The 24,575-nt window shown below is 59.7% G+C and overlaps 1 protein-coding gene across 25 annotated transcripts in view; it reads left to right on the forward strand.

Moving 5' to 3' along the window:
* ABLIM2 (actin binding LIM protein family member 2) overlaps positions 1-24,575 on the forward strand; it is a 142,208-nt gene that overhangs the window by 77,756 nt on the left and 39,877 nt on the right. For 10 of the 25 annotated variants that reach the window (XR_012131893.1, XM_073238004.1, XM_073238021.1 and 7 more), the window contains exons 9-13: positions 6,865-6,942; positions 13,859-14,005; positions 16,149-16,181; positions 17,698-17,818; positions 19,484-19,582. Coding sequence is in view for 24 of the 25 variants with exons in the window: in XM_073238004.1 (XP_073094105.1) it covers positions 6,865-6,942; positions 13,859-14,005; positions 16,149-16,181; positions 17,698-17,818; positions 19,484-19,582 (478 nt within the window). In the remaining variant the exon portion in view is untranslated. The remainder of the gene's footprint in view (positions 1-6,864; positions 6,943-13,858; positions 14,006-16,148; positions 16,182-17,697; positions 17,819-19,483; positions 19,583-24,575) is intronic. The other 15 variants (XM_073238003.1, XM_073238014.1, XM_073238016.1 and 12 more) reach the window with 3 other exon arrangements.

Raw genomic sequence — 24,575 nt, forward strand, 5'->3', positions numbered from 1 at the left:
GTCTTGCCCAGCAGCGTGCACTTCCGCAAATGCTGTTCCTATTCCGGGGAACACCTTCGCGTCCCCTTGCATCCCAGCAAACTCTTACTTCAGGTCTTTTAAGATTGATCATAACTGCTGAAGACTTTGCTGACTGCCCCCCTGCCCCACACCCTCCCGCCCCGGCCAGGTAAAGGGCTCACTCCTCTGTGCTCACAGCTCACCTGCACCCCGCATCCCTCGGGGTCCCACCAGCTCCGTGGGCTTTGCTTCACCTGGAGCCTGGGCGAAGGCGCCCTCTGTTCCGAGTTTCTGGCTCCTGGCTGGGCTCCCAGCACATGACAGAGATTTGACTGTTAGTTGCACCATTGCACTAAGGCATCTAGGGGTGACCTGCAGCCTGGGGAACCAGAGACCTTCGGAGGGGATGTCTCTGCCACTTTGCTTTGCCAGGCATCATGTGTGCCAGACCCTGTGCAGGCACTGCCTCAGCAGGACCCCACCAGGAGCTGTGACCTTTGGGCCCCAGGACAATGCAGAGGGGGCAGAGCCCTGTGGGGCCAGTGTTATGGGACCCACAGGACACCCCTTCAGGCCTTGTGCAGCCCCAGGACCACAGCGACTCCCGCCTTCTGCTCCCCCCCACACACAGGGTGTTCCCGGCGTCCCCGCCGCCCTGGAACAGGCTACCATGAGGCAGTTTGCAGGGGGCCCTGAAGACCCTCATGCGCAAGTGTCCGCCTGGAGGGGACAGAGCAGAGCAGCCAGGTGTGAGAGGGACTTGGGTGCAGGCGAGTTCTGCGCCATGGTGGGGGGGGGCTTGGGGGCCGCGCTATGCCTTTGCAGCATACTTTCCTCTGACTGGGGGCCCCAGGAGCCCCCTCACCCTTAGCCCTGCAGTGTGGGCACAGCTGGTCAGCCAGCCCCCACTGACCACTTCCCCAGAAGCCCCAGACGCTGTGTGTGCTTAGGGTTTTAGAATTTCTGGTGGGGCTGGATGGAGGCCCATGGACTCCGGCCTCTGAGCCAGGCAGGGGCGCTGGCTGGTAGAGAGCCTCCTCATCCCTGTGCCCTCAGGGTGGGGGACCCACCCAGTTCAGCAAACCTGTCAGTCCTGTTCTGAAAGAGCCCAGCCGAGGAAGGTCCCCCATTTCTTTGGGTGGGTTTGAAAACCCCGCTTTCATGCTCCACTCCCTGGGCATCCCCACTGCTCGCTTGGCCAACCATCACCATGGGTCTGGCAGTGCCAAGCCCTGTTCTTGGGGCACAGAGGTGACAGTCATGAGTCCTGCCCCAAGATGCCCCTGGTAGAGGAGGGAATGGTGGACACACGTGCACGTCATGTCTGATGGCCACAGGGACGGGGAAAGGGACCCTGGTCCATGGGGGACAGGCATCCCCTTCGTGCCCCCAGGCCTCCCCTGGCCCCCACAGCCTCTTGCATTGGGTGCACTATTGCTCAGGCCCTTTCCATGGCCACGAGGCTGGGCTGGAATGTCACCCTGTGCGTCCCAGTGCTCCCTTCAGGGCAAGCGCCTCCTTCCATTTGTGATCTTGTTTTCTGTATTTTACGATGGTGCCGGCTGCTTTGCTTGGGGTCCAATCCAAGTGTCCACAGGGGCCTCTGATTTAATCTAGGTTCATATGATCACCTTTGATGCCCAAAAAGACGAGGCCTTTTCAGCCTGGAGACCCCGTGTCAAGCACTGGTGGGCACAGACCTTTGCATGGCCGCTGTTCGAGCCTCAGGCCTGGGGGTGGAGAGGGAGGGCTCCCCGAAGGGCTAGAGGGCCAGGGTCCCTGCTCCAGGGCACCGGAAGCAGCAGGGGCTGCTGTGCTGGGAATAGTCCCCCTGTGAAGGTCCTGGGGCCTGGGGCAGGTCTGTGGCTGCTGGGACCTTGGGCTGGCTGCCTGTCAGGGTCACTGCCTGCAGCTGCTCCTCTGTCACCCTAGGGTCCTCTCAGTCTCAAATGGCAGTTCTGGGTGGCAGAGAGGCTGAGGGCCTGATGATTGAGCAGAAGGAAGCGAGGGGCAAAGCCCTATGTCCTGGGGAGGGCCTCTGGGGCTGCAGTGGCTAGGTCCACACTCCGCGAGTGCCACAGGTGACAGCCATCACCATTCTGGCTGAATTCCCAGAACTGTCATTTGAATCACAGAACCCAGGGGCTAGGGGTGGAAGCAGCCCACCCAGGCTCCTCTCCCCCGCCCGCTGCTCAGTGCTGGGGTTGCTGCTGCCTTCGCCTGGCAGCGTCCCCACTCGGGGCCCTGTGCCTGGGGGTGTGCAGAGGCGAGGAAGGGGACAGATCCCCCGCCAGTCCCCCCAGCCCCAGGGATGCAGAGGCCTGGGAGGAAGCTGGGGCTGCGTTCATTTCCTGTGGCCGCTGTAACGAATGACCACAAATTAAAAGCCTGAGCTTACAGCTCCCGAGGAGGTCAGGGTCTAAAACGGGCAGGCGGGGCTGTGTTCCCGCAGGCCTTTCTGGTGTCCGGCGCACTTGCGTTCCTGCTCGTGGCCCCACGCGGCTCAGGCCCCTCCCACGCCACACCACCCCAACCCCCTCCCTCCTCCTCTTGAGGACCCTGCAATGATAGGGGCCTGCCCTGACCATGCCAGGCCACTCCGGTCTCAAGCTCCTTGATCCCATCTGCCAAAGTCCCTTTGACCACACACGGTGACACGTTCACGGGCCTGAGGGGTCAGATGTGGGTGTCCTTGAGGACGTCAGTCTGCTGACTGGTGGCAGAGTGCACCGTCTGTCATGTGTGTGGCCAGTGTCCCCAGGCGGCGGGTACACGGGGGCTGTCCATCGAGCTCTCACACTGCGCACAGTTCACACTGTGATCTGTCCCATGCTCCCCAGGGCCTCAGAGCGCAGCCCGACAGCACCCCTGCCCTCTCACAGCCACGATCCATGACCCTGAAGTGAGCACAGGGTCCTGACCTTTGTCTGTGGGACCCCCTGCCCCATCCCCAAGGTCTGCCACAGGGTGCTGCCTGATGGAGGGAGCCCGCACGCCAGGGCCTCCGGACCACACCTGCGCGTGCGGGTGGATCGGCCCACCACCTGAGACTGACCAGGGCTGGAAAGGGGGACCTGGGACCATGGGCGCCTGCTCAGGGACTAGTCAGATGGCCAGTGCTGGCTCCTGGGTTCTGGGCCTGCTGTGGAGCTGACCCCGGACCTGCAGGCAGCTGAGCTCTGCCCTCAGCCTACAGCCGGCCTGTGATGACCGAGGGCCACGGGCCTGGCAGAAGGGAGGCCTTCTGAGTGCTGGACATAGGCAGGCCAGGCAGGAGAAGCTCATTCCCCGGGGCCGCACACCGGGATGGGCTCCCTGGGCTGTGTCCACAGAAGCTCCGGGGCTGAGCTGGCAGCCGGAGAACAGCCGTCCCCTCAGCGCTGCCCCCTGGGGCTGGCTTGGCTTGGGGCTGCCCCTCCATGCCCTTGACGGGATCCAGCCCCTGCCTGTCTCTCATTTCACCCTGCCATGTCCCAGCCCCACCCCAGCCCCTCAAAGCCTCTCTGTCTCTTTCTGCCTGAGAAATAGAACAAACCCTGGGCTGGGCCGGGCCAGGCGGTGAGAGGATGGGGCTGGCACAGGCCGTTTCCTGGGCACTCGGGTTCCCTTGAAGACAGATAGCTCTCCTCGCCAGGCTGGCTGCTCCTGGCCTGGGGGGCAGGAAGACAGCTGAACCCACCAGCCCCAGTCAGCTGGGCAGGCCAGCTGGGCAGGTGGGCTCTGGGTCAGCTCCGGGTGAGCTGGGTGGGCCCCAGCCCCTGAGGAGCGCAGCACAGGTGGTGAGGGTACTGACGCGAAGCAGGCCCCAGACTAGGGCTGACTCCCCATTACCTGGCCAGTGACTGTCAGTTAGCAAGTGCCCCTGCGTGCCAGGCCCAGGGTGGGCTCTAGGACCCCCGGGGAGCCAGCTCCATCCCTGCCTCTGAGTTGCCTCCATCCAGCAAGAGAGGCCAGCTCGGGGGCTGCTCATTTCTTGGCTGTTGGAGCCCCCCAGCCCCGGGACGGGCGCTCCCCAGGACAGGGACAGCGAAGGCTGTGGCCCTAACTGCCCATCGCGGTACATCCTTACGCACTGAAGCGTGTGGTCATCCAGCACACAGACACTGATCACTTACTGTGTGCCTTGCAGGCTGGATGCTGGGGACCAGAGGTGAGTAAGGCTGGCGGGTTCCCTCCCTGGAGGAGCTCCCCCTCATCTGGTGGGGAGACAGACATGGAATGGACAGGCTCCAAATTGCAGAGTGCCCTGCCCAGAACAGAGAGGGATGGGCCGCTGGATGGGCCTGGGGGCCGGCGTGGGCAGGGGCCGGCTTCCTGGAGCTGGCTTGGGCAGTGGTGTGCAAGTGTCACGGGGCCAGCCCTGTTCGCATTCAGGGTCCTGGTCCAAGGAGCCAGTGATGTGCACAGGTTGGACGTGGATTTCAGAGCCGTGAGAAGGGGCAGCCCCTTGCCTGCTGAGGGGCTGGGGAGCAGCTCCTTGGAGGTGAAGATGGCCAGAGACGGTGACGAGGTGGGAGGGAGGGAGCCTGGACTAGGGGCTGGTCTCTCAGGCTGCAGGTTTCCATGGTTTCAAGAGGCAATGTCCTGCCCACCCCACCACCCCAGGCACAGAGGTCCAAGCTGCTCCCTGTGGCTACCTCTGGGAAGGAGCGAGTGGGCCTGTGTTCAGCAGGCCTCTGAGTAGGGAGATAACAGGCTTGGGGAGATGCCCAAGAGGCCCAAACGCAGAGACATGTGAGCAAGAATGTCCTAACAACCTTCTCAGCGGCAGCCGAGGGTGGTTGGGCAAGGCTTACTCTGGGGCCTGGCTCTGCCGCCTCAGCTCTGTGACCTTGGACGAATCAGGAGGCCTCTCTGAGCCTCAGCTTTAGCATGGGAAGGAGTGGTTGTCTGCCCCCCTGCCCATGGTGTTGATGTGACTTGAGTGTGACCTCAGTGAGAACCAGACACCCTGGTCCTTGTTAAAAGACAGGCTTCCGCAGGGCCAGGCTGTGAGGTAGGGCTGGGCTGGGCATGTGGCCTGGTGCCTTCTGTCTCTGAGGGTGTGACAAGGCCCCAGACAACACAACTGGGTATTGAGTCCGACTGTATGGCTCCTTTGGGCAAATTGGAGTCTGGGTATTGGGAAAGTGAGAGAAAGCCTGTCTCCTGACCCTATGGGAAATGACCTCGATGCAGCCCCCTCCTGTCTGGGCTCAGGGGCCTAGGAGGCGCTCTGCCCCTGTGCCCCTTTCCACAGAGCTGGGGACTGGGCACAGAGAGGGCGGGTCATGCAGCCACCAGCTGCTTGCTCGGGTGCCTTAAATGAGCCAGAACAAACCCAGGGATGCTGCAGAGCAGCTGAGGGCCCTCGGTCCCATTGGCGCTGGTGATGACCTGGGTGCCCCCCCGGGCCGCTGCCCCGCTGGGCCTGAGCCTCCTCCCCAGGGCCTGAGGGCCGGTTCTCCTGCCTCTGCGCAGATCTCACTTAGGAACTTTGTTTTTAAAACGCCTGCTGATAGTCTGCTTTGCAAAGAAGGGGCTTCCTGTCACCAGCCCAGTTTGAACTGAAATAAAAGGATGATTTATCAGTGCTGAGCACCTAACAGGCTGTATCTCCGAGTGAATCTTTGGAAATGCAAAGAGTCTTTCAGGAGGTTTTTCCATTTTATAGAGAAAGAACGTGAGACTCAATGGACATTTCAAATTTATAAAATGTATCTGTACATCATCGTTGGCTGGTAAAATAGGTGACCTAGTCCCAGGGAGAGAGAGAAAAGCAGACTGTGTGTTACCTGCCGTTAGAGTAGCGTCATCTCCTCTGCCAGCAGCATGTGACACTTATCTTCCCCAGGGGTGGCTGACTCAGGACTGCACCAGGGGCCAGGCTGAGGGCACAGGCAGGTCCCTGAGTCGACGCCCCGTCCAGTGAGCATGTGTGGGGCTGCGAGGCTCTGGGAAGCAAGGCGGGCCTCCAGGTGGAGGCGGCAACCCCAAACTCAGCCCCAGAGGATGCCAGGGCACTTAGGCTAAGGGGGTATTGAGAAGGGCCAGGCCAGTGCTGACCAGGGGCGAGTGAGGAGCTGCCCAAGGACCGTCACGCCCTCTGCCTCTTCTCTGTCCGTTCTAGACGCAGAACCGGGTTTCCGATCAGGTTTACCTGGGTGCCGCCCCCTAGGCCTTTCAGGTTTGTCCCTTCTGCTGCTCCATGTGGCCTCATGTCTGGCCCCGGAGTCGTCCCGTCCTTGCTGGTGTCATGCTGACTATAGGAGTGTGTCCACGCAGAGACGGGGCAGGCCTGACATGGGGGACCGGAGGACACAGGTGGCCAGAGGATCTGTCACCTCGTGGGGGGCAGGAGATGTGGTTGGGGAGGGAAGGGGGCAGGAGGGGCCCCAAACAGCAGGTGTTGGAGAAGCACGTCACAGATGTGACCCCTGCCAAGCCTGACAACAGAGGACCAGGCTGGCAGAAGGAGCTGCTACACCCCCCATATTCCAGTGGAAAATTACATCTCTGAGCAGCAAATTCTGGGTGGGAGAGACGGCGTCTGCTGTCGAAGCCGCAGGATCATTTGAAGATGCGTGACCGCTCTGATCCTCCAAAAACCACGATTTCCATGATGTGGAAGCCTCGCGGCAGGGGGAGCTTTTCCGGCCAGTCACTGCTGTGCGTGTAGCCAGTGTCGCCTGCTGTGTCCATCTGGTTATAGCTCTTCCAGTGGTTCATTCAAGCCTGCATGTTCATTTCAAAAATACTTTCAACCTGCGAATAAAATACAATATCCTGTGAGCCAGGTGGAGCGTGGCTTGTGGCGACCGCCCCTGGGAGTTCTCAGCGCTGATAGTCCTCCCTTCACTCTCCCATCCTCTCCTCCTCTCGCAGGAGACCAGGACCTCCTCCGAAAGCATCATTTCTGTCCCTGCTTCAAGCACCTCAGGGTCTCCGAGCCGCGTGATTTATGTAAGTTGGTTCTTTCTATGAAAAGGGGAGACGGGCAGTGGGGAGGGCACATGGGCCTGGGGCTATTGCTCAGCCCTTGGGGGGGCCGGGGAGTCCTCCAGGGGCCAGCGTGCTCTCACCCCTGCGCATGGAGATCGGTACAGATTTTATGAGGGCGTCTTGGAGCCCTCGACATGGACCAGCAGCTAGAGCTAAATAAACAGTACTTGAGCACATGCAGCACTGGGCGGGCATTGTGAATAACAGTGTAGATCCGTGCCTGTTCCCATGGAAAGTGTCCCTAACGTGTTTCTAGAAAAATGTTAGGGCTGATGTATGTTATGTGATCCCATTGTCAATAAAAGGAGTGCATGTGTGTGGGTGTGTGTACAAGTGCTGTGTGTGTGTACGTGTGCATGCACATGTGTGTGTGCAGGCCCACATGCATACAAGGATAGAAATGACCAGGGACATTTTAATCCATTGTTAATTAGCAATTATCTCTGAGTGGTAGCACTGGGAATGGGGGTTATTTTTATTTTCATTTGCTAATTTACTTGTGTAAGTACCAAAATTCATTGTCTGACAAAGAGCCCCAAGGCTCAAAGTGGGGATGGGGGGAGAGGACCAGCTCTGGACGGTGTATCTCGGCCACTGGGAGGAACAGCTGGTGACCTGGGGATGTTACCCTTCCCACCCCTCCTGCCTGGCCAGGGTCTCAGTTTTCTATAACCCAGTGGGGGTTATATTTGCCTTTCTAGACACTTCTTTTCAGCCCTGAATCTACTGTGCTAGATGGCCGCAAAGGCACTCCTGACCCATTCTGTTGGTGACAATAACAAGGGCTCTAGTCTTGGGGCAGTGGGACTGTCACAAGTCTGGGGGGTGAGTGGCCGCACAGCCCCCAGAGGGTGGGTGCTTGGAGGCTTAGAAGGGGAGTGTGAAGTCGTGGGCCCGCTGTGCTCTTGGGTGACAAGGTGGCCCCTCTGAGCCTCCTGGAGCTCTTCTGTGCCATAGGAGGCCCCTAGCACCTGCGTCCATGGCTGCAGAGGGGCACGCGGGCGGCCTGAGTGCAGCCCTAGGCGCGGGAGGCCCTGGGAAGCTCACTGTGGCTGCCGTTCCTACGTCTGGGTTTGTCTGCTGGGCCGCCAGCAGAGTACCACACATGGGTGGTTTAAACCCCAGAAATGTGTTCCTCACAGTCTGGAGGCCAGACGTCCAAGACGAGGGGTCAGGAGAGTAGGTTTTTAATTAGGCCTCTCTCCTGCTGTGTAGATGGCTGTGTTCCCTGCGTCCTCACATGGTTGTCCTTCTGCGTGTCTGTTGCCCAGTCCCCTCTTCTTATAAGGACACCAGTCAGATTGGATCACAACCCACCCCAAGAACTTCATTTTATCTTAATCACCTTTGTAAAGGACCCTTCTCCAAATACGGCCGCATTCTGAGGTGCTGAGAGTTAGAGCCTTGAAATACGGACTTCTGGGGACACAATGCAGTCCGTAATGCCGTCATTGCCATGAACAACAATAACTACGACTATTGTCACTTAAACGAGTTAATGTCTGTAAGGCGCTAGGCACAGGGCCCAGCAAGGTTGGTGCTCCACAGGTGGTGGCTGCTGCTGTTGACATAATTGGTCACTAAATATGAATTGTTATTTTTTAAACCAACTGGTGCTTGTAAAGTGCTTAGGTGCTGTAGTGACTGTGCAGTGAGCAGTGACACTGGTGTCTGCTGTCACGGTCACTTTAATGGGACAGTAAGTGGTACAGCTGGGCTCCGGGGCTAGGTCTCCATCCCCACAAAGCTTGGGTCCTTTCCAGGGAAGCCATCTGCTCAGTGCTGAAAACCAGCTGTGGTGGGTCCCTCCTTCCCCCAGGCAGTTCTAGGCACAGCCAAGGGCTTCATCCCTTGGTCACGTCAGGGGGCGTCCCTCCCCTCAGGCTGACCCTGAGCACCAGGTTGCCAAGGAATGGCCCAGAATGTCGGTGGGCAATGAAGTTTACCCCAGCTGCATGTGCCTCCCACCGAAGTAGAAGTTGCCCACCAGCCACGTGGGCGTCCCACTGAGGCAGGCTGCAATTGGATGCACTGTCTCAGTTTAAAGAAACTTCTTGTTCAGCAAATCCAGACGCAGAAGCTGCACCCCAGCTTTAAGCAGAAGCCTTTGCAGACCGGTTTGATCCCGTCTCCCGAATCTCAGCTGCCGGTTCTTAGTCTGACACGTGGAGGGGCTTTGATACACGGGGCCCAGAGGAGCACACCTGCTGCCTCCCCCAAGCTGACAGCGTCGCCGCCCCCGCCCCTCAGATGCAGCTCAGAGCAGAGCAGACTTGAGTGCGTCACCGTCCAGGGGCAGGTGCGTCCAGCTCCAACACGGGCGGCCAGCACCCAGCCTGGCCATAGGCCAGAGCGCCTGGCTGTGCCCCTCAGACCAGCACCAGTCAGCAGTGCACATCCGCGGGCGTCCATTCCCCGGGAGGTGCGGGTCTGGTGAAGCAAGCCCTCTCGTCTCAGGGCTCCTGGCCTGCTCTTCCTTTCATCTCTCTGCTGGCGTCATTGTCACCCCACTGTGTGTCTGGTTCCTTGCTCAGTGCCGGGCACACACAGGACCTCAGGAGGGTGGTGCCCCCCCTGACGCCAGCCCGGCGTGCTCCAAAGGATGTGGCACCCTGCCCACTGAGGGATGGTTGTCCTCAAATGCAGTGCCCCCGTCCGCCCACTGCCCTGTCAGCAAGAGATGCGCCCCCGATATCTGGGGATGGAACGGAATCCATCCACGGTGGGCTGGGAGCTCCTGGTGAGTGGGGGCCTGCCTCGTGCAGCTTAGTATCCTTAGTATCCAGCATAAAACGTGCACTAGGAGGTGCCCAACAAATCGTGGGGTTTGGAAAGCAGTCTTTTTACTGCCTTTTTTACTTATTACAAAAGTACTTCACATTTATTGGGAAAAAAACAGTGATCTAAGCAGAGGAGAAAATGAATACATGTGCTATCCTTCCAGCCAGAGTAGCCGCTGTTGATAGTTTGGAGTGTGCCCCGTAGGTCTCTTCCCTGTGTGTATATTTTTTAACAAAATGAAGTCACACTGCATTGTTTTGTGACCTTTGTCACCATGACAATAAAGCAGCAGTGGGCCGAGCATAGGAACAGCATTGTTTGACTGCAACAGGTTGTCATTGGCAGGATTATACTGTAACTGTAGCGTCATATGTGGCCACATTATTGTTATTATTTATTATGCTGGACTGAGTATAGGAGAGAGAAATGCAGGAGGGGACATGTACACAGGTAGTCAGCGGCCTTCTGCCGGTTGGAGAGCACAGCCTGTTGTCCCGGCAACCACCCCAGGGAGGTGGCATGGGAGGAAGTGGATCTGTGAGCCGTGCCAAAGGGACAGATGTGAGAAGCCCGAAACAGGGCCACTTAGGCGCCTGTGTGGGGTGGGCGCAGGCCTCTTTCTGCAGCAGCAGCAACCGGCATCGCCAGGCTGCCTACCTGACCCCCGCTGTCAGGGCGTAACCCAGGGCAGGGCCAGCCCTGCTGACCCGTGCGCTGGGGGGCTGAGAATGCGGCGGGCAGGTGGGTGCTGTGACTGCAGTGAGGCTGGTGACCTGTGGCCTCAAGCCTCTGCAACCCTACATCCCAGCGTCACCTTATGGGGCCCTTCACGTGATCTGCATGAAATCCTGCAGGTGGGCAAGCAGGTGGCCTTCCCGTTTTACAGGAGGGAAGGGAGGCCCAGAGGGTCCACCTAACTTGGCAAAGGCCTGATTGATTTTAATTCAACTGGTCAAGTGCGCTCCAAGGACCATGGCTGTGCTGAGCGTGGTGTTAGGCAGAGGGACTCCATGAAGATCAAACGGGGTCCCAGACTGCAAGAGCTGCCAGTCCAGGGGCAGGGGAGACGTGGGCCACGATCGGCACATGTGCTTTACGTACAGGAGAGAAGCAGCCCGCCCGGATGGTAGGGGTGAAGCAGGGACATCTGGAAAGGGGGCCTGGGCTGAGTCTGGAAGGACAGAGGATGAGCCAGGCAAAGAGGCCTGGGAAGGGCATGTGTGAAACCCTCGGGCTCTGCATGACTGGGAAGCTATAAGGAGTTCGGCGTGGCAGGTGGCATTGGTAGAGGGGGGGACTAGGATAGCAGATGCACGGGGGCCAAATCCCCAGGGCTGACGTTCAGATTTCCCCTGAAGGCAGAGAGAAGCAGCTCAAAAATTCTGACCGGTGGGCCATCATGGCAGACTTGGGATTCAACCATGGCCCAGGGTTTCAAAGACAGCAGCTACAGGTCTGAGGCATCAGGCACTCACTCTCTCAACCTAGATCGCAAATAGCAGGGTTCGCCCCATGAGCACCCAGTGACTGAGAGCCTTGAAGTTGGGTGATAAGGCAAAGTTTCCTGGAAGAGGCAGGCTGGGGCTGCTGGGCCCTGGAGGATGCAGGAAAGCTGGAGTGTGGGGGCTGAGCCTGGCACACTTGGGGCACAGGGAGGAGACACCTTAGGGTGAACAGGCTGAGGACATCAAGGCTAAGTTTGGGCTTGCATGTCTCATCCCAGAAGGGGCTGTTGGAAGGTTTGAGCTGGAGCCACATGGCCCTGGCAGAGAGGAGAGGGTGGTGGGGAGCTTGGTCTGGAGTCAGAGAAGATAGCCTGGGGCTCTTCCTACCCTGTGTACCCCCTCTCTGTGTGACTCTGAGCAAATTCCCCACCCTCTCTGGGCTCTGGTTTGTCGGTAAAGTGGAGTTCCTGTGAATGCCCCCTTCCCGGGCTCACTGTGAGTGCTGGTGAGCAGGTAATAAAGGGCTCAGCCCCGCACTGTCCCAGGAAAGAGCTCACATCATGTCTGCAGCTGCAGCTGGTGAAGTTTGCCAACAGACAGTGCTGGCAGGAAGGCCCCAGGAGGCGGTTTCGTGATCTAGATGTTGGCAGTGAAGGCCTGAAACGTGCCATGTGGGGCTGCAAAGAGCCAGCCAGAGAGGAGGGCAGGGCCCACACTGACCCTGACCCAATGATGCGGGAGTTGGGTTCAGATGAGGGGCTCCAGGCCTGGGCTGGAGCCGGGTGAGGCGGCCAGCATGATTGACCTGGGCTGGCAATGCCAGCCTGAGATTGCTGCTCAGAGGGGCACATGGAGGGGAAAGGAGGTGCCATGCGTGTCCACTCCAGGAAGGACAGGAGCCTTGGCATCCACCCTGCCAGGAGCTGTTGTACTTGGTGCTGGGGATGCACTTGTGTGTGGTCCCTGGAGATCCTAGACTGGGCCACCCAGTGCAGCCCAAGCAGGCACTGAGGCTGGTACTGGGGGATGGACCTCGTCTCCACTGTGCCAGCTGAGAGCTGCGTGGGTGGTTCCCCCCAGGCTCCAGTTTGGCTGCGAGGCTCTGGGGCCTGTCTGAGCCACCACTGCCCACAGGTAGGCCCTGAGGCTGCAGTGGAGGGGCTGGTGGGGCAGCGCAGGTAAGGCAGGGGAGCTGGTGGCCAGGCGGGCCTCACCTGAGCCGGTGCAGTGCTCCCTGTGCCGAAGCATCACACGAGTGAGCTTTCTGGTGCCCAGGAGTCCTGTGTCCCTCCTTGGTCACCTTCCAGTAGACCTGCCAAACATCAGGTGCTTCTCTGCCATATTGGAAGTGCTCAAAAGTGCTGAAGTGTGTGTGTGAGCATGTGTGCCAGTGTGTGGGTATGGGTGTGTGTGAGCATGTACCAGTTTGTGTGGCTGTGATTGTGTGTGTGTATGTGTGTGCCAGTGCGTGGGAGTGTGTATATGTGAGCATTAGGTGTGAGTGTATAAATGTGTATGGGCAAACGTGTGGGTATAGGTGGGTGTGAGCACTAGCATGGGTGGGTGTGGGAGTGTAGGTGTGACTGTGTGTGAGAAAGAGTGGGTGGGGGGTGTAGGAGTGTGAATGTGTGTGGGGTATTCCTGCAAATGTGCACGACCAGTTGTACAAGGGTGTTTGCCAGCATGTGTTAGTGTGCAGTGGTACTTGTGAGTGTGCAAGTGTGTACACCTCCAGTCTTAAGCACCTTCTTTGTGCATACATACCCATGTGTGTATGTGAGCACATGTGTGTGTGCAGTGCATGTGTGTATATTGGGCATCGCATGTATGCACACCTGTATGTATGCCCTGTGCGTGCATTTGTATGTGTGCATGTGTATGCCATTTACATGTGTGTGCATTTAGTGTAAATGGACACGTGTGTTTTATGTGTTTGTATACAGTATATATTTGTGTGCATCCATGTGTAAATTTGTATGCATACATATGTATGCATGTGTTTTATATGCGTGAGCACATGAATTTGTGTGTGTACACATGTAGGTATTTGTGTTTGCATGTGTATATGTATGGGTATAGTTGCATGTGTTGTGTGTTTACATGTATTCACAATGGTTGTGTTGTGCTTATGTGTATGCATACATGTATGTATATGAGTATGTTTAGGCATGCGTTTGTATCCATGCATTTGCATGCATGTGTGCCTGTGTATGCAAATGTGTGTATGCATGTGTGTGTGTGTGTGTTTGTATGTACACATAAATACGTGTGTGTGTTTATGCCACAAGCTGAGTGTCACCATGCCAACTCTGTGCCCAGCCCTTCACAGGCTCCCGCTCTGTGACCCCAGAGCCAGCCTCTGTGACCATTCCCCTCCCTCTGTAGAGAGGGAGGTCAAAGCTCAGGGCAGACACGGCCTCAGGACCACGTGGCTGTTCCGTGGCCGCCCCACAGGACTATGCCTGTCTGACCACGAGGCACCCCTGCCCCCAGGCCTTCGCCCCCTTCTCTCTGCCTTGCTCAGACTTGGCTCCGGGGTGCTACGACTCCACCGCCCTCCACAGGGCCCCCCGGGTGCCTTCTGCCGCTGGGTCTGGGGCCGCTGTGGTGGGGGTGTGGGTCTAACAGACTCTGCTGCTCTCCCCTCCCAGGCGAAGCTGGGCGATGAGGTCCTCGACTACAGAGACTTGGCTGCCCTTCCTAAAAGCAAGGCCATCTATAACATCGACCGCCCCGACATGATCTCCTACTCGCCCTACGTCAGCCACTCGGCGGCAGACAGGCAGAGCTGCAGCGAGGTATGGCCTGCCTGCGGCCCCAGAGCACTGCCCCAGGGTGGGTGGCATGCCTGCCACACGGGTCCTGCTCACTTCCAGCCTGTCTGGGACCCTCGGCCACTTTTCCTCCCCTCAGATAACCTTCTGCACGCCCCCTTTAGGGCCCGCTCTGGCCCAGCCCTCGCAGGTAGCAGGCCATGCGGGAGGATGTGTGCTGTGCACAGTGGCTCAGCACAGGCACTCCCCTAGGGTAGGACTCCTCCCTTCACACCCCTGCCCCTGGGCCATCCTGCTTGATTCTCCAGAAGTGAGGCTGAGCCGAGGGCCCCTTGCTCCAGGCGGGGTGTGGGCAAGCCCCCCTGGCTCGGCTGACCTGCGACCCCCATTGCAGGCACAGCTACAGAGCCCAAGGGCAGGGCAAGGAAGGGGGGAAGGGCCCTGCATCCCCTGCTCAGCAGCCAGCAAGCTGCTTCCTTCACCCCACTCAGGTTTCTTCTAACACATGGAGCCGGATCTAGAGGGCTGGCCAGGTTCCCCCTCCGCCCCGGTATTCCTGGCTATGGGCCAGCCACCCTGGAAGGAGCCCGTGATTACCTGTGCAGACTGGCTTGTGGGGATTGTGTGCAGGGCCTCTGTGAATGTCACTGGCCCTGGGCTGGGAAGGGCCATGTGTACCTGGGGGTGCATGGTGTTGCCACCCTCGGTCCTGCTTCCATGCTCACGTGGATGTCAGCCAGCACGTGAACACGGCGCAGCGTGGCACACCCATGGGCGGAGCCTGAGCTGGGTCTCCAAGGCCACACCCCTCCAATGGTGCATCGTTTGTGTACCGCAGTCGATTCCTGTCCCGCGGGAGGTGTGGTGGGAAGTGAGGGCTGTGTGTTCCTGGTCAGTGCCCACTCTGAGACCTCCTGCCTAGGCACAGGGCAGCCCAGGGCACAGAGATTCTCAGCGGTCACCTTGCAGAGCTGATGAGTGTCCAGGGGGTCTTGGTCCCCAGCCATCCCTCAGGCCTGCCCTCAGGACTTTGTTTGCCCATGTCTGGTGGCCGCAGGCTGGGAGTGGTTGTCCCAGGACACAGGTGAGAAGGCACGGCTGGGAGGCCATGCGGGGCCCAGAGCTGTGCACCTCCCCGGGCAGAGCTGGGACTGGCCAGGTGGCTGTCCCTGGTCATGGCTGCCTCCATGCCAGCTCCTGCCACGCCCCAGAGGTCCTCTTCTGCCCACATCTCACGGGATCCCGAGGGCTCTCCCCTCCCCAGGCCCCGCCACACCCAGCGGGAGCCTGTTTGGTGGCGGTCTCCGTGGGGGCCTTCTGTGGGCAAGGGGAGCAGGGACTGGGAAGTGCCAGGATGGTGGGCCAGGGCACTGAGCTGGCAGACGCTGGCCTCAGGCTGGACACTGCCACCTGCTTCTCAGGACCACGGCCTTCCAGCGATTTACCCCCAGTGATGGAATCTAGCAGAGAAAAGAGCAGGTGCTGGAGGCACAGAGGTGTGGCTTCACCTTTCTGAGCCTCAGTGTCCCCTTCTGTGACATGGGGGACACCTTCCCCTTTCCATTCTCAGGAGAGGGAGATGAGCATGAGAAAGCTTCCTGGACCCCCAGGCTCCTCCGGAACCTTCCCAGCATCCACGTACCTGTCGGGGTGTGGGGGGCAGACAGGCTCGGTCTCCAGAGCCCCTTCGCCAGCAATGGCTCCGCTGAGTCTTGGCGATATGTCTGCGGGGGGCGCTGTAACAGGAGGTGCATGGCTTGAGAGGCAGGTCACCGCTCCCCAGGCCCCAATGCCAGCCCCGGCAGAGCTAGCCCTCACCCCAAACCCAAGGCCCTCTTGCCCTGGGACCCTTCCCTGTCTCTCCCAGGGAAAGCTGGGGTAGTGGGCTTGCAGGATGTCACCCCCCCACGCGCTGACTGACCCTCTTCCTCTTGGAAAAACACCTTCATGGGAGAGCAGGAGGCGTCAGGGTGGGCCACCCGCAGTCAGGTCCTGAAGCTGTCCGGAGCCTCTTTCTCGGGTGCCAGTGGCCATCTTTCTCCAAGAAGAGGCCTTCAGCATCCTGTGTCCGATTTGGGGGAGGCCCTGCCACGTGTGTGGGCCCAGCACGTCTCTTCTCCCGCCGTAGTGCCCAGCACTAACGGGCCCCTCTGTGTTGTGTCCACAGTCCCCTCGGTTGTTCTCGCCAACGCCGACTGAGGTAACCACCATGCCCCCTGGCCCCAACCCACTCCTGTTTGCTCATGGTGCTGCCCCCTGGGTTATAAAAATAATCACCAGGCACCCCAGCAGGGCCTTGTGACACTTAACCATAGGGTCTGGGGCCACAGGCCCCTGGGGCTTGGGGTGTGCTTCTCTGAGTTGGTTATTTTTATAATCGTGTCTCATCTGCATGCTTCCTTAGTGCATCTACCGGCCTGCAGTTGTGAACCCCTGGGATGCAGGTCTCTGGAGGTCTGAGTCATGGCTTCCTTTAGAGAAAGGATCAAAGAGCCTGGGTTAACCTGGGCCCACCTTGTATACCTCCAAGCAGGACGTATGGGGAGCACCTGCTCCTTGTGGATAAACACACCCAAAACATTTCTCCATCAGGTAGCATTAATAATTAGCAGTCTGCTCTTTTTCCTACTTGTCAGACTTTATCAGTGATGTAGATAGCTGCCCATCAGACTCCAGGAACAACCAGATGGGGCAAGTGGCCCACTAGCGCTGAGCTTCTAAGCCTGCACGTGGCTGGGAGCCCTACAGACAGGCTGAGTGAGAAGACAGGACACCTGTCGGGTGTAAACTGGCCAGCGGGGCTGTGCAAGGACACCTAGAGATGGAGACTGGACAGCCGCCCCTAGAGAGAGCGTGCCCATCCCTGTGGGTGGCGTAGGCCAGAGGGGCTTGGGGACCTGGCAGCTGTGACATCAGCAGGTGGGCTGCCCTGAGCAAAGTGCGGTGTGGTGCACAGGCGGGCTTTAAGGACAGTGGCTCCGCCAGCGCGGCTGAGGAGCAAGCCCTAGGAGACGGAGGGGAAGCCCAGACAGCCGCGGAGCCATGAACACCAGGCCCAGACTCTCGCACTTCCAGCCCCCAGGCTGGCCTTGGGGTCAGAGCAGCAGTGTCCGCCCCCCAGCGGGATGCTGGGCTGGGCTCTGTCACAACACAGGCCAGCTTGCCAAACTGGGGCAGGCCTGGCAGCCTGCTATCCCCCATGCCGTGGAGCTGTGCCATCTCATGCCACCTGCTGCCTGCTCTGACCGCTCCAAGCAGCCGCCCATCCTGCTTGAATGGAGTCCGTGTTGTCACTGCTGTGGGTCTGACTCACCTGGGCTTCCAGGCCTGGGAGGGGGGCCTTCCTACCTCCCATACCTGGGATCCCTGATGGAGGCTGGGGGAGAGTGCAGAATCTCAGTGGTTCTCAGACTGTGTCACAAGGAGCCCTGGGCCGGGAAGGCTTGGGCAGGAGTGGATCGAAGGAGGGGCCGATGGGGGGCGTGCGGCAGGAACACTGCCTGGGTACCCGGCAGGCGTGGGGACCATGCTCTGGCCAGGGGGTGTCAGCACCAGGCCAGGCCCCATCTGGCTCCTCAGATGTGCCCTGGCATGGGCGGGGGGTTTCATGACGGGGCATGTTGAGTGAGCCTTGGGTCAGGGGAGCAGATGCCGAGTGGAGGCTGGGGGGTGGGCACTGCTCCCGCTCGGCGTTCATCAGGCCGTCTTCCTCCCAGGGGGACCAGGATGACCGCTCCTGCAAGCAGTGCCGGACCTCCAGCCCCAGCTCCACCGGGTCAGTCAGCCTCGGCCGGTACACCCCGACCTCACGGTCGCCGCAGCACTACAGCCGTCCAGGTACTTAGCCTCCAGGCTTCTCTTCCCCGAAAGCTGTATTTCTTGTTGATTTCCTCTTATGAATCTGTGTCTTATCCATCCAACTAGAAAAATGACTGACGGGGGTGGGATTGCCAGTGGGTGATGGGGAGCCTGTCTGTTTAGGGACACAGGGACAGGCCCGTTCATGTCTGGTGGGCTGGTTAACTGCAGAGGCGGCCGGCTTGTCTGTTGGGTAGAGGGGCCTCCTGAGAACCCAGGGCAGCATGGTGCTCAGATCTGGGTCATGTTTCAGCGGCGAGAGAGGCCAGGATGAGAGAAGAGGAAAATGGCAGGAGACCAGCAGCCAGTCAGGTCCCAGCTGGCGGGGCCCGGGAAGCTTTGAACAGTGAAGCCAAAACCTATGGCCAAAAAAGAGTCAGAATGTCATTGTCACTCCACCTGTAGCTGGGTGGGTGGCCCCAAAGACAGCCGGCCCTACGCAAAGAGCGGTGCAAGGCCCCTGCCCGCCCCTCCCAGCAGGGCACAGCCCCAGGGGGCCTCTCTGCCCTGTTCCTCCTTGTCCCGCCTGGCACGCAGCTGCGTAGCGCACTCCCTTAGCTTGTGGAACCCCTTGGTGCCCTCGGTGTGTCAGAGCCGTGGGGCTGTCCCACACAGACGCGGCCTTTCAGAGGGACTCTTCCAAGCTGCCCTCCCTCCGGCCACCGCATGCTTCCATTTCACATCCACAGACCCCAGCTCCTACGTCTGCAGGCTTTGTGGGAAAATCAAGGCTTGTTTGATTGAAAAGTCATTTTCATTGACTCCCTGCAATGCACCTGGTGCATCCTGCTCAACAGGTGTTTGGAAAGTGGAGGGGTGAGTGGAGTGGGTGAGTGAGTGGGTGAGCGAGTGAGTGAGCGAGTGGGTGGGTGAGTGAGTGGGTGAGCGAGTGGGTGAGCGAGTGAGTGAGTGAGTCGGTGAGTGAGTGAGCCGGTGAGCGGGCGGGTGAGTGAGTGAGCGGTGGGTGAGTGAGCGGTGGGTGGGTGAGTGAGTGAGTGGTGACTGAGTGAATAGTGGGTGGGTGAGTGAGTGGGTGGGTGAGCGGTGGGTGAGTGAGTGGGTGAGTGAGTGGGTGAGTGAGTGGGTGGGTGAGTGAGCGGTGAGTGGGTGAGTGAGTGGGCAGGTGAGTGAGTGGTGGGTGGGTGAGTGAGCAGGCGGGTGAGTGAGTGAGCAGTGGGTGAGTGAGCGGGCGGGTGAGCGAGTAGTGAGCAAGGCAAGCAGGTGGCCGAGCGAGTCGGGAGGAAGGAGGTCAGCCCCACGCGTGCCCTCCCAGGGCCCCTTCCTTGGGCTCTGACCACTGCATCTGGGTCCCCTGGGCTTGTCCACCTGGCCAGCTCCTCTTCTCCTGGCTCCTTGATCCCAGGAAGCTCCCCGCATGCCCAGGGCTTAGGGGGCCAGCGATTGCCGCCCAGACAGGTGGACTGCCACCCTGTCCCCCGAGGGCCCGGCGTCCTTGCCCTGAGCCTGGAGCAGACGGGTTGGTGCATGTCTGGTGACACCTCTCCAGGTGCCTCAGAAAGGGGCGCCTTCCCCGAGAGGGGAAGCAGAAATGTTCCTAGCAGAGTGGGGCCTAGGAATGTTTTGTGGCTCTGTGGCCAGTCTGCCACGTGGGCAGACTCTGACGTGCTCTCTGTTGCCCCGCAGCTGGTACTGTGAGTGTTGGTACCAGTAGCTGCCTGTCCCTGTCCCAACACCCAAGCCCTACATCCGTGTTCAGACATCATTACATCCCCTACTTCCGAGGTAAGGCATGCAGTGCTGTGGGCTGCGGTGCTCGCAGGGCATCCAGCTGCGCGTCTGTGTCTTGCTGTCCTGTGTCGGCCGCATGGCTTCCCCGAGCCCCATGTCTTATGCCCATGCCCCTTGCTGTGTGTCTTGTGAGCCCAGCCCTTCTGTTGATGTGTAAATGTTCCTGGGAGGAAAACTTAGTGACCCTTTCTGTAAAGGAGTGAGCAGCCAGGAGAGGGGTTCACCCAACACCCACCCTTGGGCTTTGTTCCGAGTGCCTTTCCTAAGTCATCATGTTGTACTTCCCACGTGAGCTCTGTGGGGTGCAGGGCCTGCTGGCAGCCATTATTGGAAGTAAGCTAAGGCCCAGAGGAGGCCAGGACCTGCCCAGGGCCTCAGGCCCATGGTGGCAGGGGCAGGAAGCACACTGTACGTGGTTCCCACTCCTGCCTCCTCCCAGCGTGCAGACCTGCCCACCACCCGCAGCCGTGCACACGTGTGTGCGGGGAATCGCACCAGGAGAGCAGCCAAGCCCGTTTTCCCGTGTGCTACGTTCTGAGTCGTGTCCCCCAGAGGTCCTACGTTGAAGCTCTGACCACCAGTGTGGCTATTTGGAGACAGGGCCTGTAGGTTATTAGTTACATGAAATCATAAAGGTGGGTCCTGACCTGAAAAGATTGGTGGCCTTATAGGAAGAGGGAAAGACAGCAGAAGATCCCCGTGTGCGCTCTCAGAGGGGAGGCCGCGCGAGGCCGGGGCAGCTGTTCGCAAGCCGGGAGGAGGGTCCTGCCAGAGACCGAACCCTGCCAGACCCGGCCGTGGACTTGCGGCCTCCAGAACTGTGAGGGGCAGGTCTCTGTGTTTAGGCCCCCATCTGCCGTCCTTGTTACGTGGCCCTAGCTGACTGACACAGCACAGAAAGACAGCTGGGCATCAGAGGGGGCAGCGGCGATGTTCTTGCTGATCCCCAGCAAGATGCAGTCAGTTCCCTGTTCCTTACAATGGCTAAGGGGAGGACGTCTTGGAAGAAGCTTCCAGCCCAAGGGGACCAGGCGGGGCAAGCTCAGCTGGGCTATCCCAGCCTTCCGTAGTCCCCAGCAAGGCCGCTGGGACTGTTACGTCTCTCTCATGCATGTCACCATCACCTGGCTGGCTGTGCCGTGCCTGTCAGTGCACGAGGGGGGTCCCCCGATTGACAGGACCTCGTTCCTCGCCTCTCCATGGACCTGCCCTTATAGTTCATGTCTCTTCCTGACGTACTGATCTTTGGAAAAGCAGCGGAACCCAAGGTCGGGGAGCAGCCGGCAGGGCCTTGCACACACCCGTGGGCACATGGGCATCATGTGGCCTGGTGAGCCCTCACCTGGGGCAGGGCGGAAGACTCACCACAAGGTGGAGCGGGAGTCCCAGCAGGTCACTGAGGGGGCTGACCTCCTGCCGCCAGGACCCTGCTTTGGGAGGCTGTCGGGCCTGGGTTCTCTGGTGGAGACAGGGGGGGAACACCACGGTGCTACTATCTACCCTCACCCCCCAGAGGGCCTGGGCAATCTGGGCCGACTGCGTAGGGAGCCCTCTCAGCCGAGACCAGCCCAGGCTGGGGCCTGGGGCAGAGCAGACCCCGGGACCCTCTTCTTCTCTGTCCATCTGAGTCTCCGCCCTCCACTCCCAGGGGACTCAAGGCCAGGGCAGGTCCTCAGTCAAGGGCCAGGCCTTGGGTGGTGGCCTCAGGCCTGCAGCATGCCTGCTCCAGGGCAGCCAGCGGAGGGAGCCAAGGGAAAGGCCGCCTGCTGCCCTTGTGCAGGAGGCGTGGCCCCTTCCCATGTGAGGGAGGACCCTAAAGACAGGCTGCATCCCCCTGCCAAAATGGGGTTTAGAAACTGTTGTAGCCTGTCATCGGGCACCCCCGGGGCAGGGGCCCAGTGCCCAGTGTGATCTCCTGGGTGGATACGAGCTCTGGCCAACCACTTTGATGTTTCACATGCCCTTGTCCCTGCCTGCACTTTAGCGACCAGTTAGACAAAGACCCCCCATCCTCCTCTCTGGTGACAGATGCAGGGGACCCCAGCTCCCCCACTCTTCCCCCCTGGCTGACTTCCAGGGCCATTGGTGACCTTGCAAGCACCCAGCCTCTTTCCAGAACCCCCCGAGAGGAGACCCAGGCTCAGAGGGGGTGCTGGCCTGAGGTGGCAAGGCTCCGTGGGGCAGAGCCGAGTCGGGCCTCGTTCATGGGCCACAACACTGGGCCCTGGGTCCCCTCAAGGCCACAGCAAGGGAGCCCCTTCATCTGGCCCTAATGTCTCAGGGTGGTTGTGGCTGGTGGCTCGGGTGGCATGGGGCAGTGAGTGGCACAGGTGAAACTAGTGGACATCTCGGTCGTCATCCTAACAGGCCCTTGCCCAGGGCTGAGAGCCGGCCCTGCTTCCCGGCACCACAGAAAGACCCAGCAGGGGGAGTGCCCCCCAAGGCAGAGCGGGCAGCGGAACAGTAACATGAGCAACGTGGTACCGACTGTAAACCAGAGCATAAAACAAACCCCAGTTCATGCTGATCCCAGTAAGCGAGCAGATAAACAAGCGGGCGAAGTGACGAAGCTCCCACAGAGAGGAGATCCCAGTGACTTGCGCAGGTCCTCTGTCCCCGAGGAGGGAAGCCTACCTCCCCTCGAAGGCCTGGGCTGGGCGGGCAGCGCCCCCCGAGGAGGCCAGCATGGGAGGCGAAGGAGGGGCCTCACGGGGGAGAAATCTGGCAAACGGGACTCCGGCCAGGGAGTCGAGGCCGGCAGCACGGCGGCAGGCCGTGTGATGACCGGTGCCCATGCTGTGCCCAGAGAAGGACACTCACCTCTGTGCTCATCCTCCCAAGAGCCCGTGATTCCTGTCTGACCTCGAGAAGTGTTCGGACAAACCCCAGCGTGGGGACATCCTACCAGGCACCTGACAGACCCTCAGACCCTGCCAGGGTCATGCAGAGCAAGGGCGGGCTGAGGGGCCCCCAGCCCGGAGGGCCTGGGGACACGTGGCGGCTGGATGGTGTCCTGGATGGGGCCAGGACGGAAAAGGTCATCAGGCAAAATGAAATCCAAATCTGGTGTGGCATCAAGGTCCTACCAGCGTGGGATGCAGTGTGGCCGTGGAGCGTCCCACGGGGGAAGCTCTGCACTGCCTAAAAGGAGCCAGTCATCTAATTGTTAGCAGGAAGCCTTTATAAAGGCTGAGGGCTTCCCATGCACTCTCTCAGTGAAGGAGGCTGGAAGCTCCTTTCCCCAGGGAGGCTGGAGGCTGACCTCCAACCCAGACGGCCTCCCGGAGAAGCACAAGCCGCATGAGCAGGGCCTCTGTGCCTTTTCGGGGTCATCCACAGACAGCCTCTCCTCGGGTTTTCTCATACCCCTGGTGACATCAGCAGTTTGCGGCCTTTACTGCTGAGGCCCTCAGGGGACGCCGGCCCCCAGGCAGTGGCCAGGGCCTCTGGGCAGCGTGCCGAGCCTCTCCGGGGTGCTGACCCTGTGCCTCCCAGCCCCGGCCGACCCGTAGGAGGCGGCCGCAGCGGTGGAGCCCTGCAGGGCCGACGTGGGCACTCTGTGAGCCGCTGTGGGCAGGGCACTCCAAGTGGCCTGTGAGGGGTCCGTGTTAACTGTGTTTTCTTATGACAAAGTGACACCATGGACAAGCAGGGTGAGTCCAGCAAGTGAGTGGTAGTGTGGGCTGTGTCCCTCAGGAAGGCTTTTTACCTCAGCCTTGACCCAGGAGGGGTCTGGACAAGTGGGGAGGATTGGAAAGCGGGCTGCAGGTGTGGAAGGGTGGGGGCTGGAGGAAGAATGTGAGCAGGGGAGTTTGGGGCTGGGACTAAGGTGACTAAGTCACAGGCACACACACACAGAGTCTTGCCTGTGATGTAGGAGGACATTGCTCCGTCGGCTCGGGGTCAGTGGGTCAGGAGTTCTGCAGTGTGTTCAACAGAAGTTGCAGCCCCCTGGGTGGAAGCCAGGTGGATGAGGGCCAGTGAATTCTAGGCAGAAAGAAATGAGCTGCTTGCTACCTCTCGGACCCATGGGCCGTGCCGAGAGCACCCTGACATAGTGATGATGCCCCAAGTGCGCGGCCCTAGACTGTTCTAGAGTTGGTATGGATGCATTTTTTTAAAGCCCTTCTTCTGGCATGGAATTCCTGAAAGCTCTCTGCTACACTGGAGGGCTGTCAAAGGGAAAAGCAGGGTTCACGCGGTGAGGGTGACAGTCCCCTACCTGCAGGTCCTTCAGTGCCGACAGGTGACCTGGACCCTGGGCTTAGGAAGATGCTGGAGTCAGCAGCCCCTCTGTGGCCTCAGCCCGGTGTGGGCTGCAAGAGCTGAGCCCACCAGCGCTCTGGCCCACATCTCCGACACCTTCCTCATCAGCCCACCCTGCAGTCCCTGGCTGGTCCACTTCCAGGCCCAGCTCCATGCTCTCCCACTGGGGACATGCTGTCTCATTACTGTCACCTCAGGGGGGCTGCTGTGGGCAGCTGCATCTCAGAGGGGGTCATCCTGAGTCAGGAGAGCCCATTTTCCTTTGTCAAGTGGCACCTAAGTGGGGGGCTTCCCGAAGCTAACAGGAGAGGAAATGCCCACACCTGAGGTGTGTCTTGCGAAAATGAGCTGTGTCACATCACCCAAACTGTCCGGTGCCCATTGCGTCCTGTGTGTATCATTCCTTAGGTGGGTGTGTGGGGGCTGGGGAGGCCACTGGGTACCCACAGCCATCGAAATCCGTGACTTGCTAATCCAACCTTGTTTGCAAAACAGAAATTATAAATCCAGATGGGAAAAGGAATTGAAGCCAGAACCAGAGGATTTTCTTTAGCTTGCCAAATAAAAAGCTTTATTCAGGAACGTGGCAGCTGATTGACACTGACTTTCTCTTATTCTGTAGTTTGTAAAATTTTATTCCATGGCTTTTAAGGACAGTTTTGATGAATTCTGGCACTTGAATCCTATTCTCAGTGGGTATTTGTGGGTTTTCTAAGAAAGC

This window comes from Manis javanica, chromosome 5, assembly GCF_040802235.1.
Source record: "Manis javanica isolate MJ-LG chromosome 5, MJ_LKY, whole genome shotgun sequence".
Taxonomy (NCBI): Eukaryota; Metazoa; Chordata; class Mammalia; order Pholidota; family Manidae; genus Manis; species Manis javanica.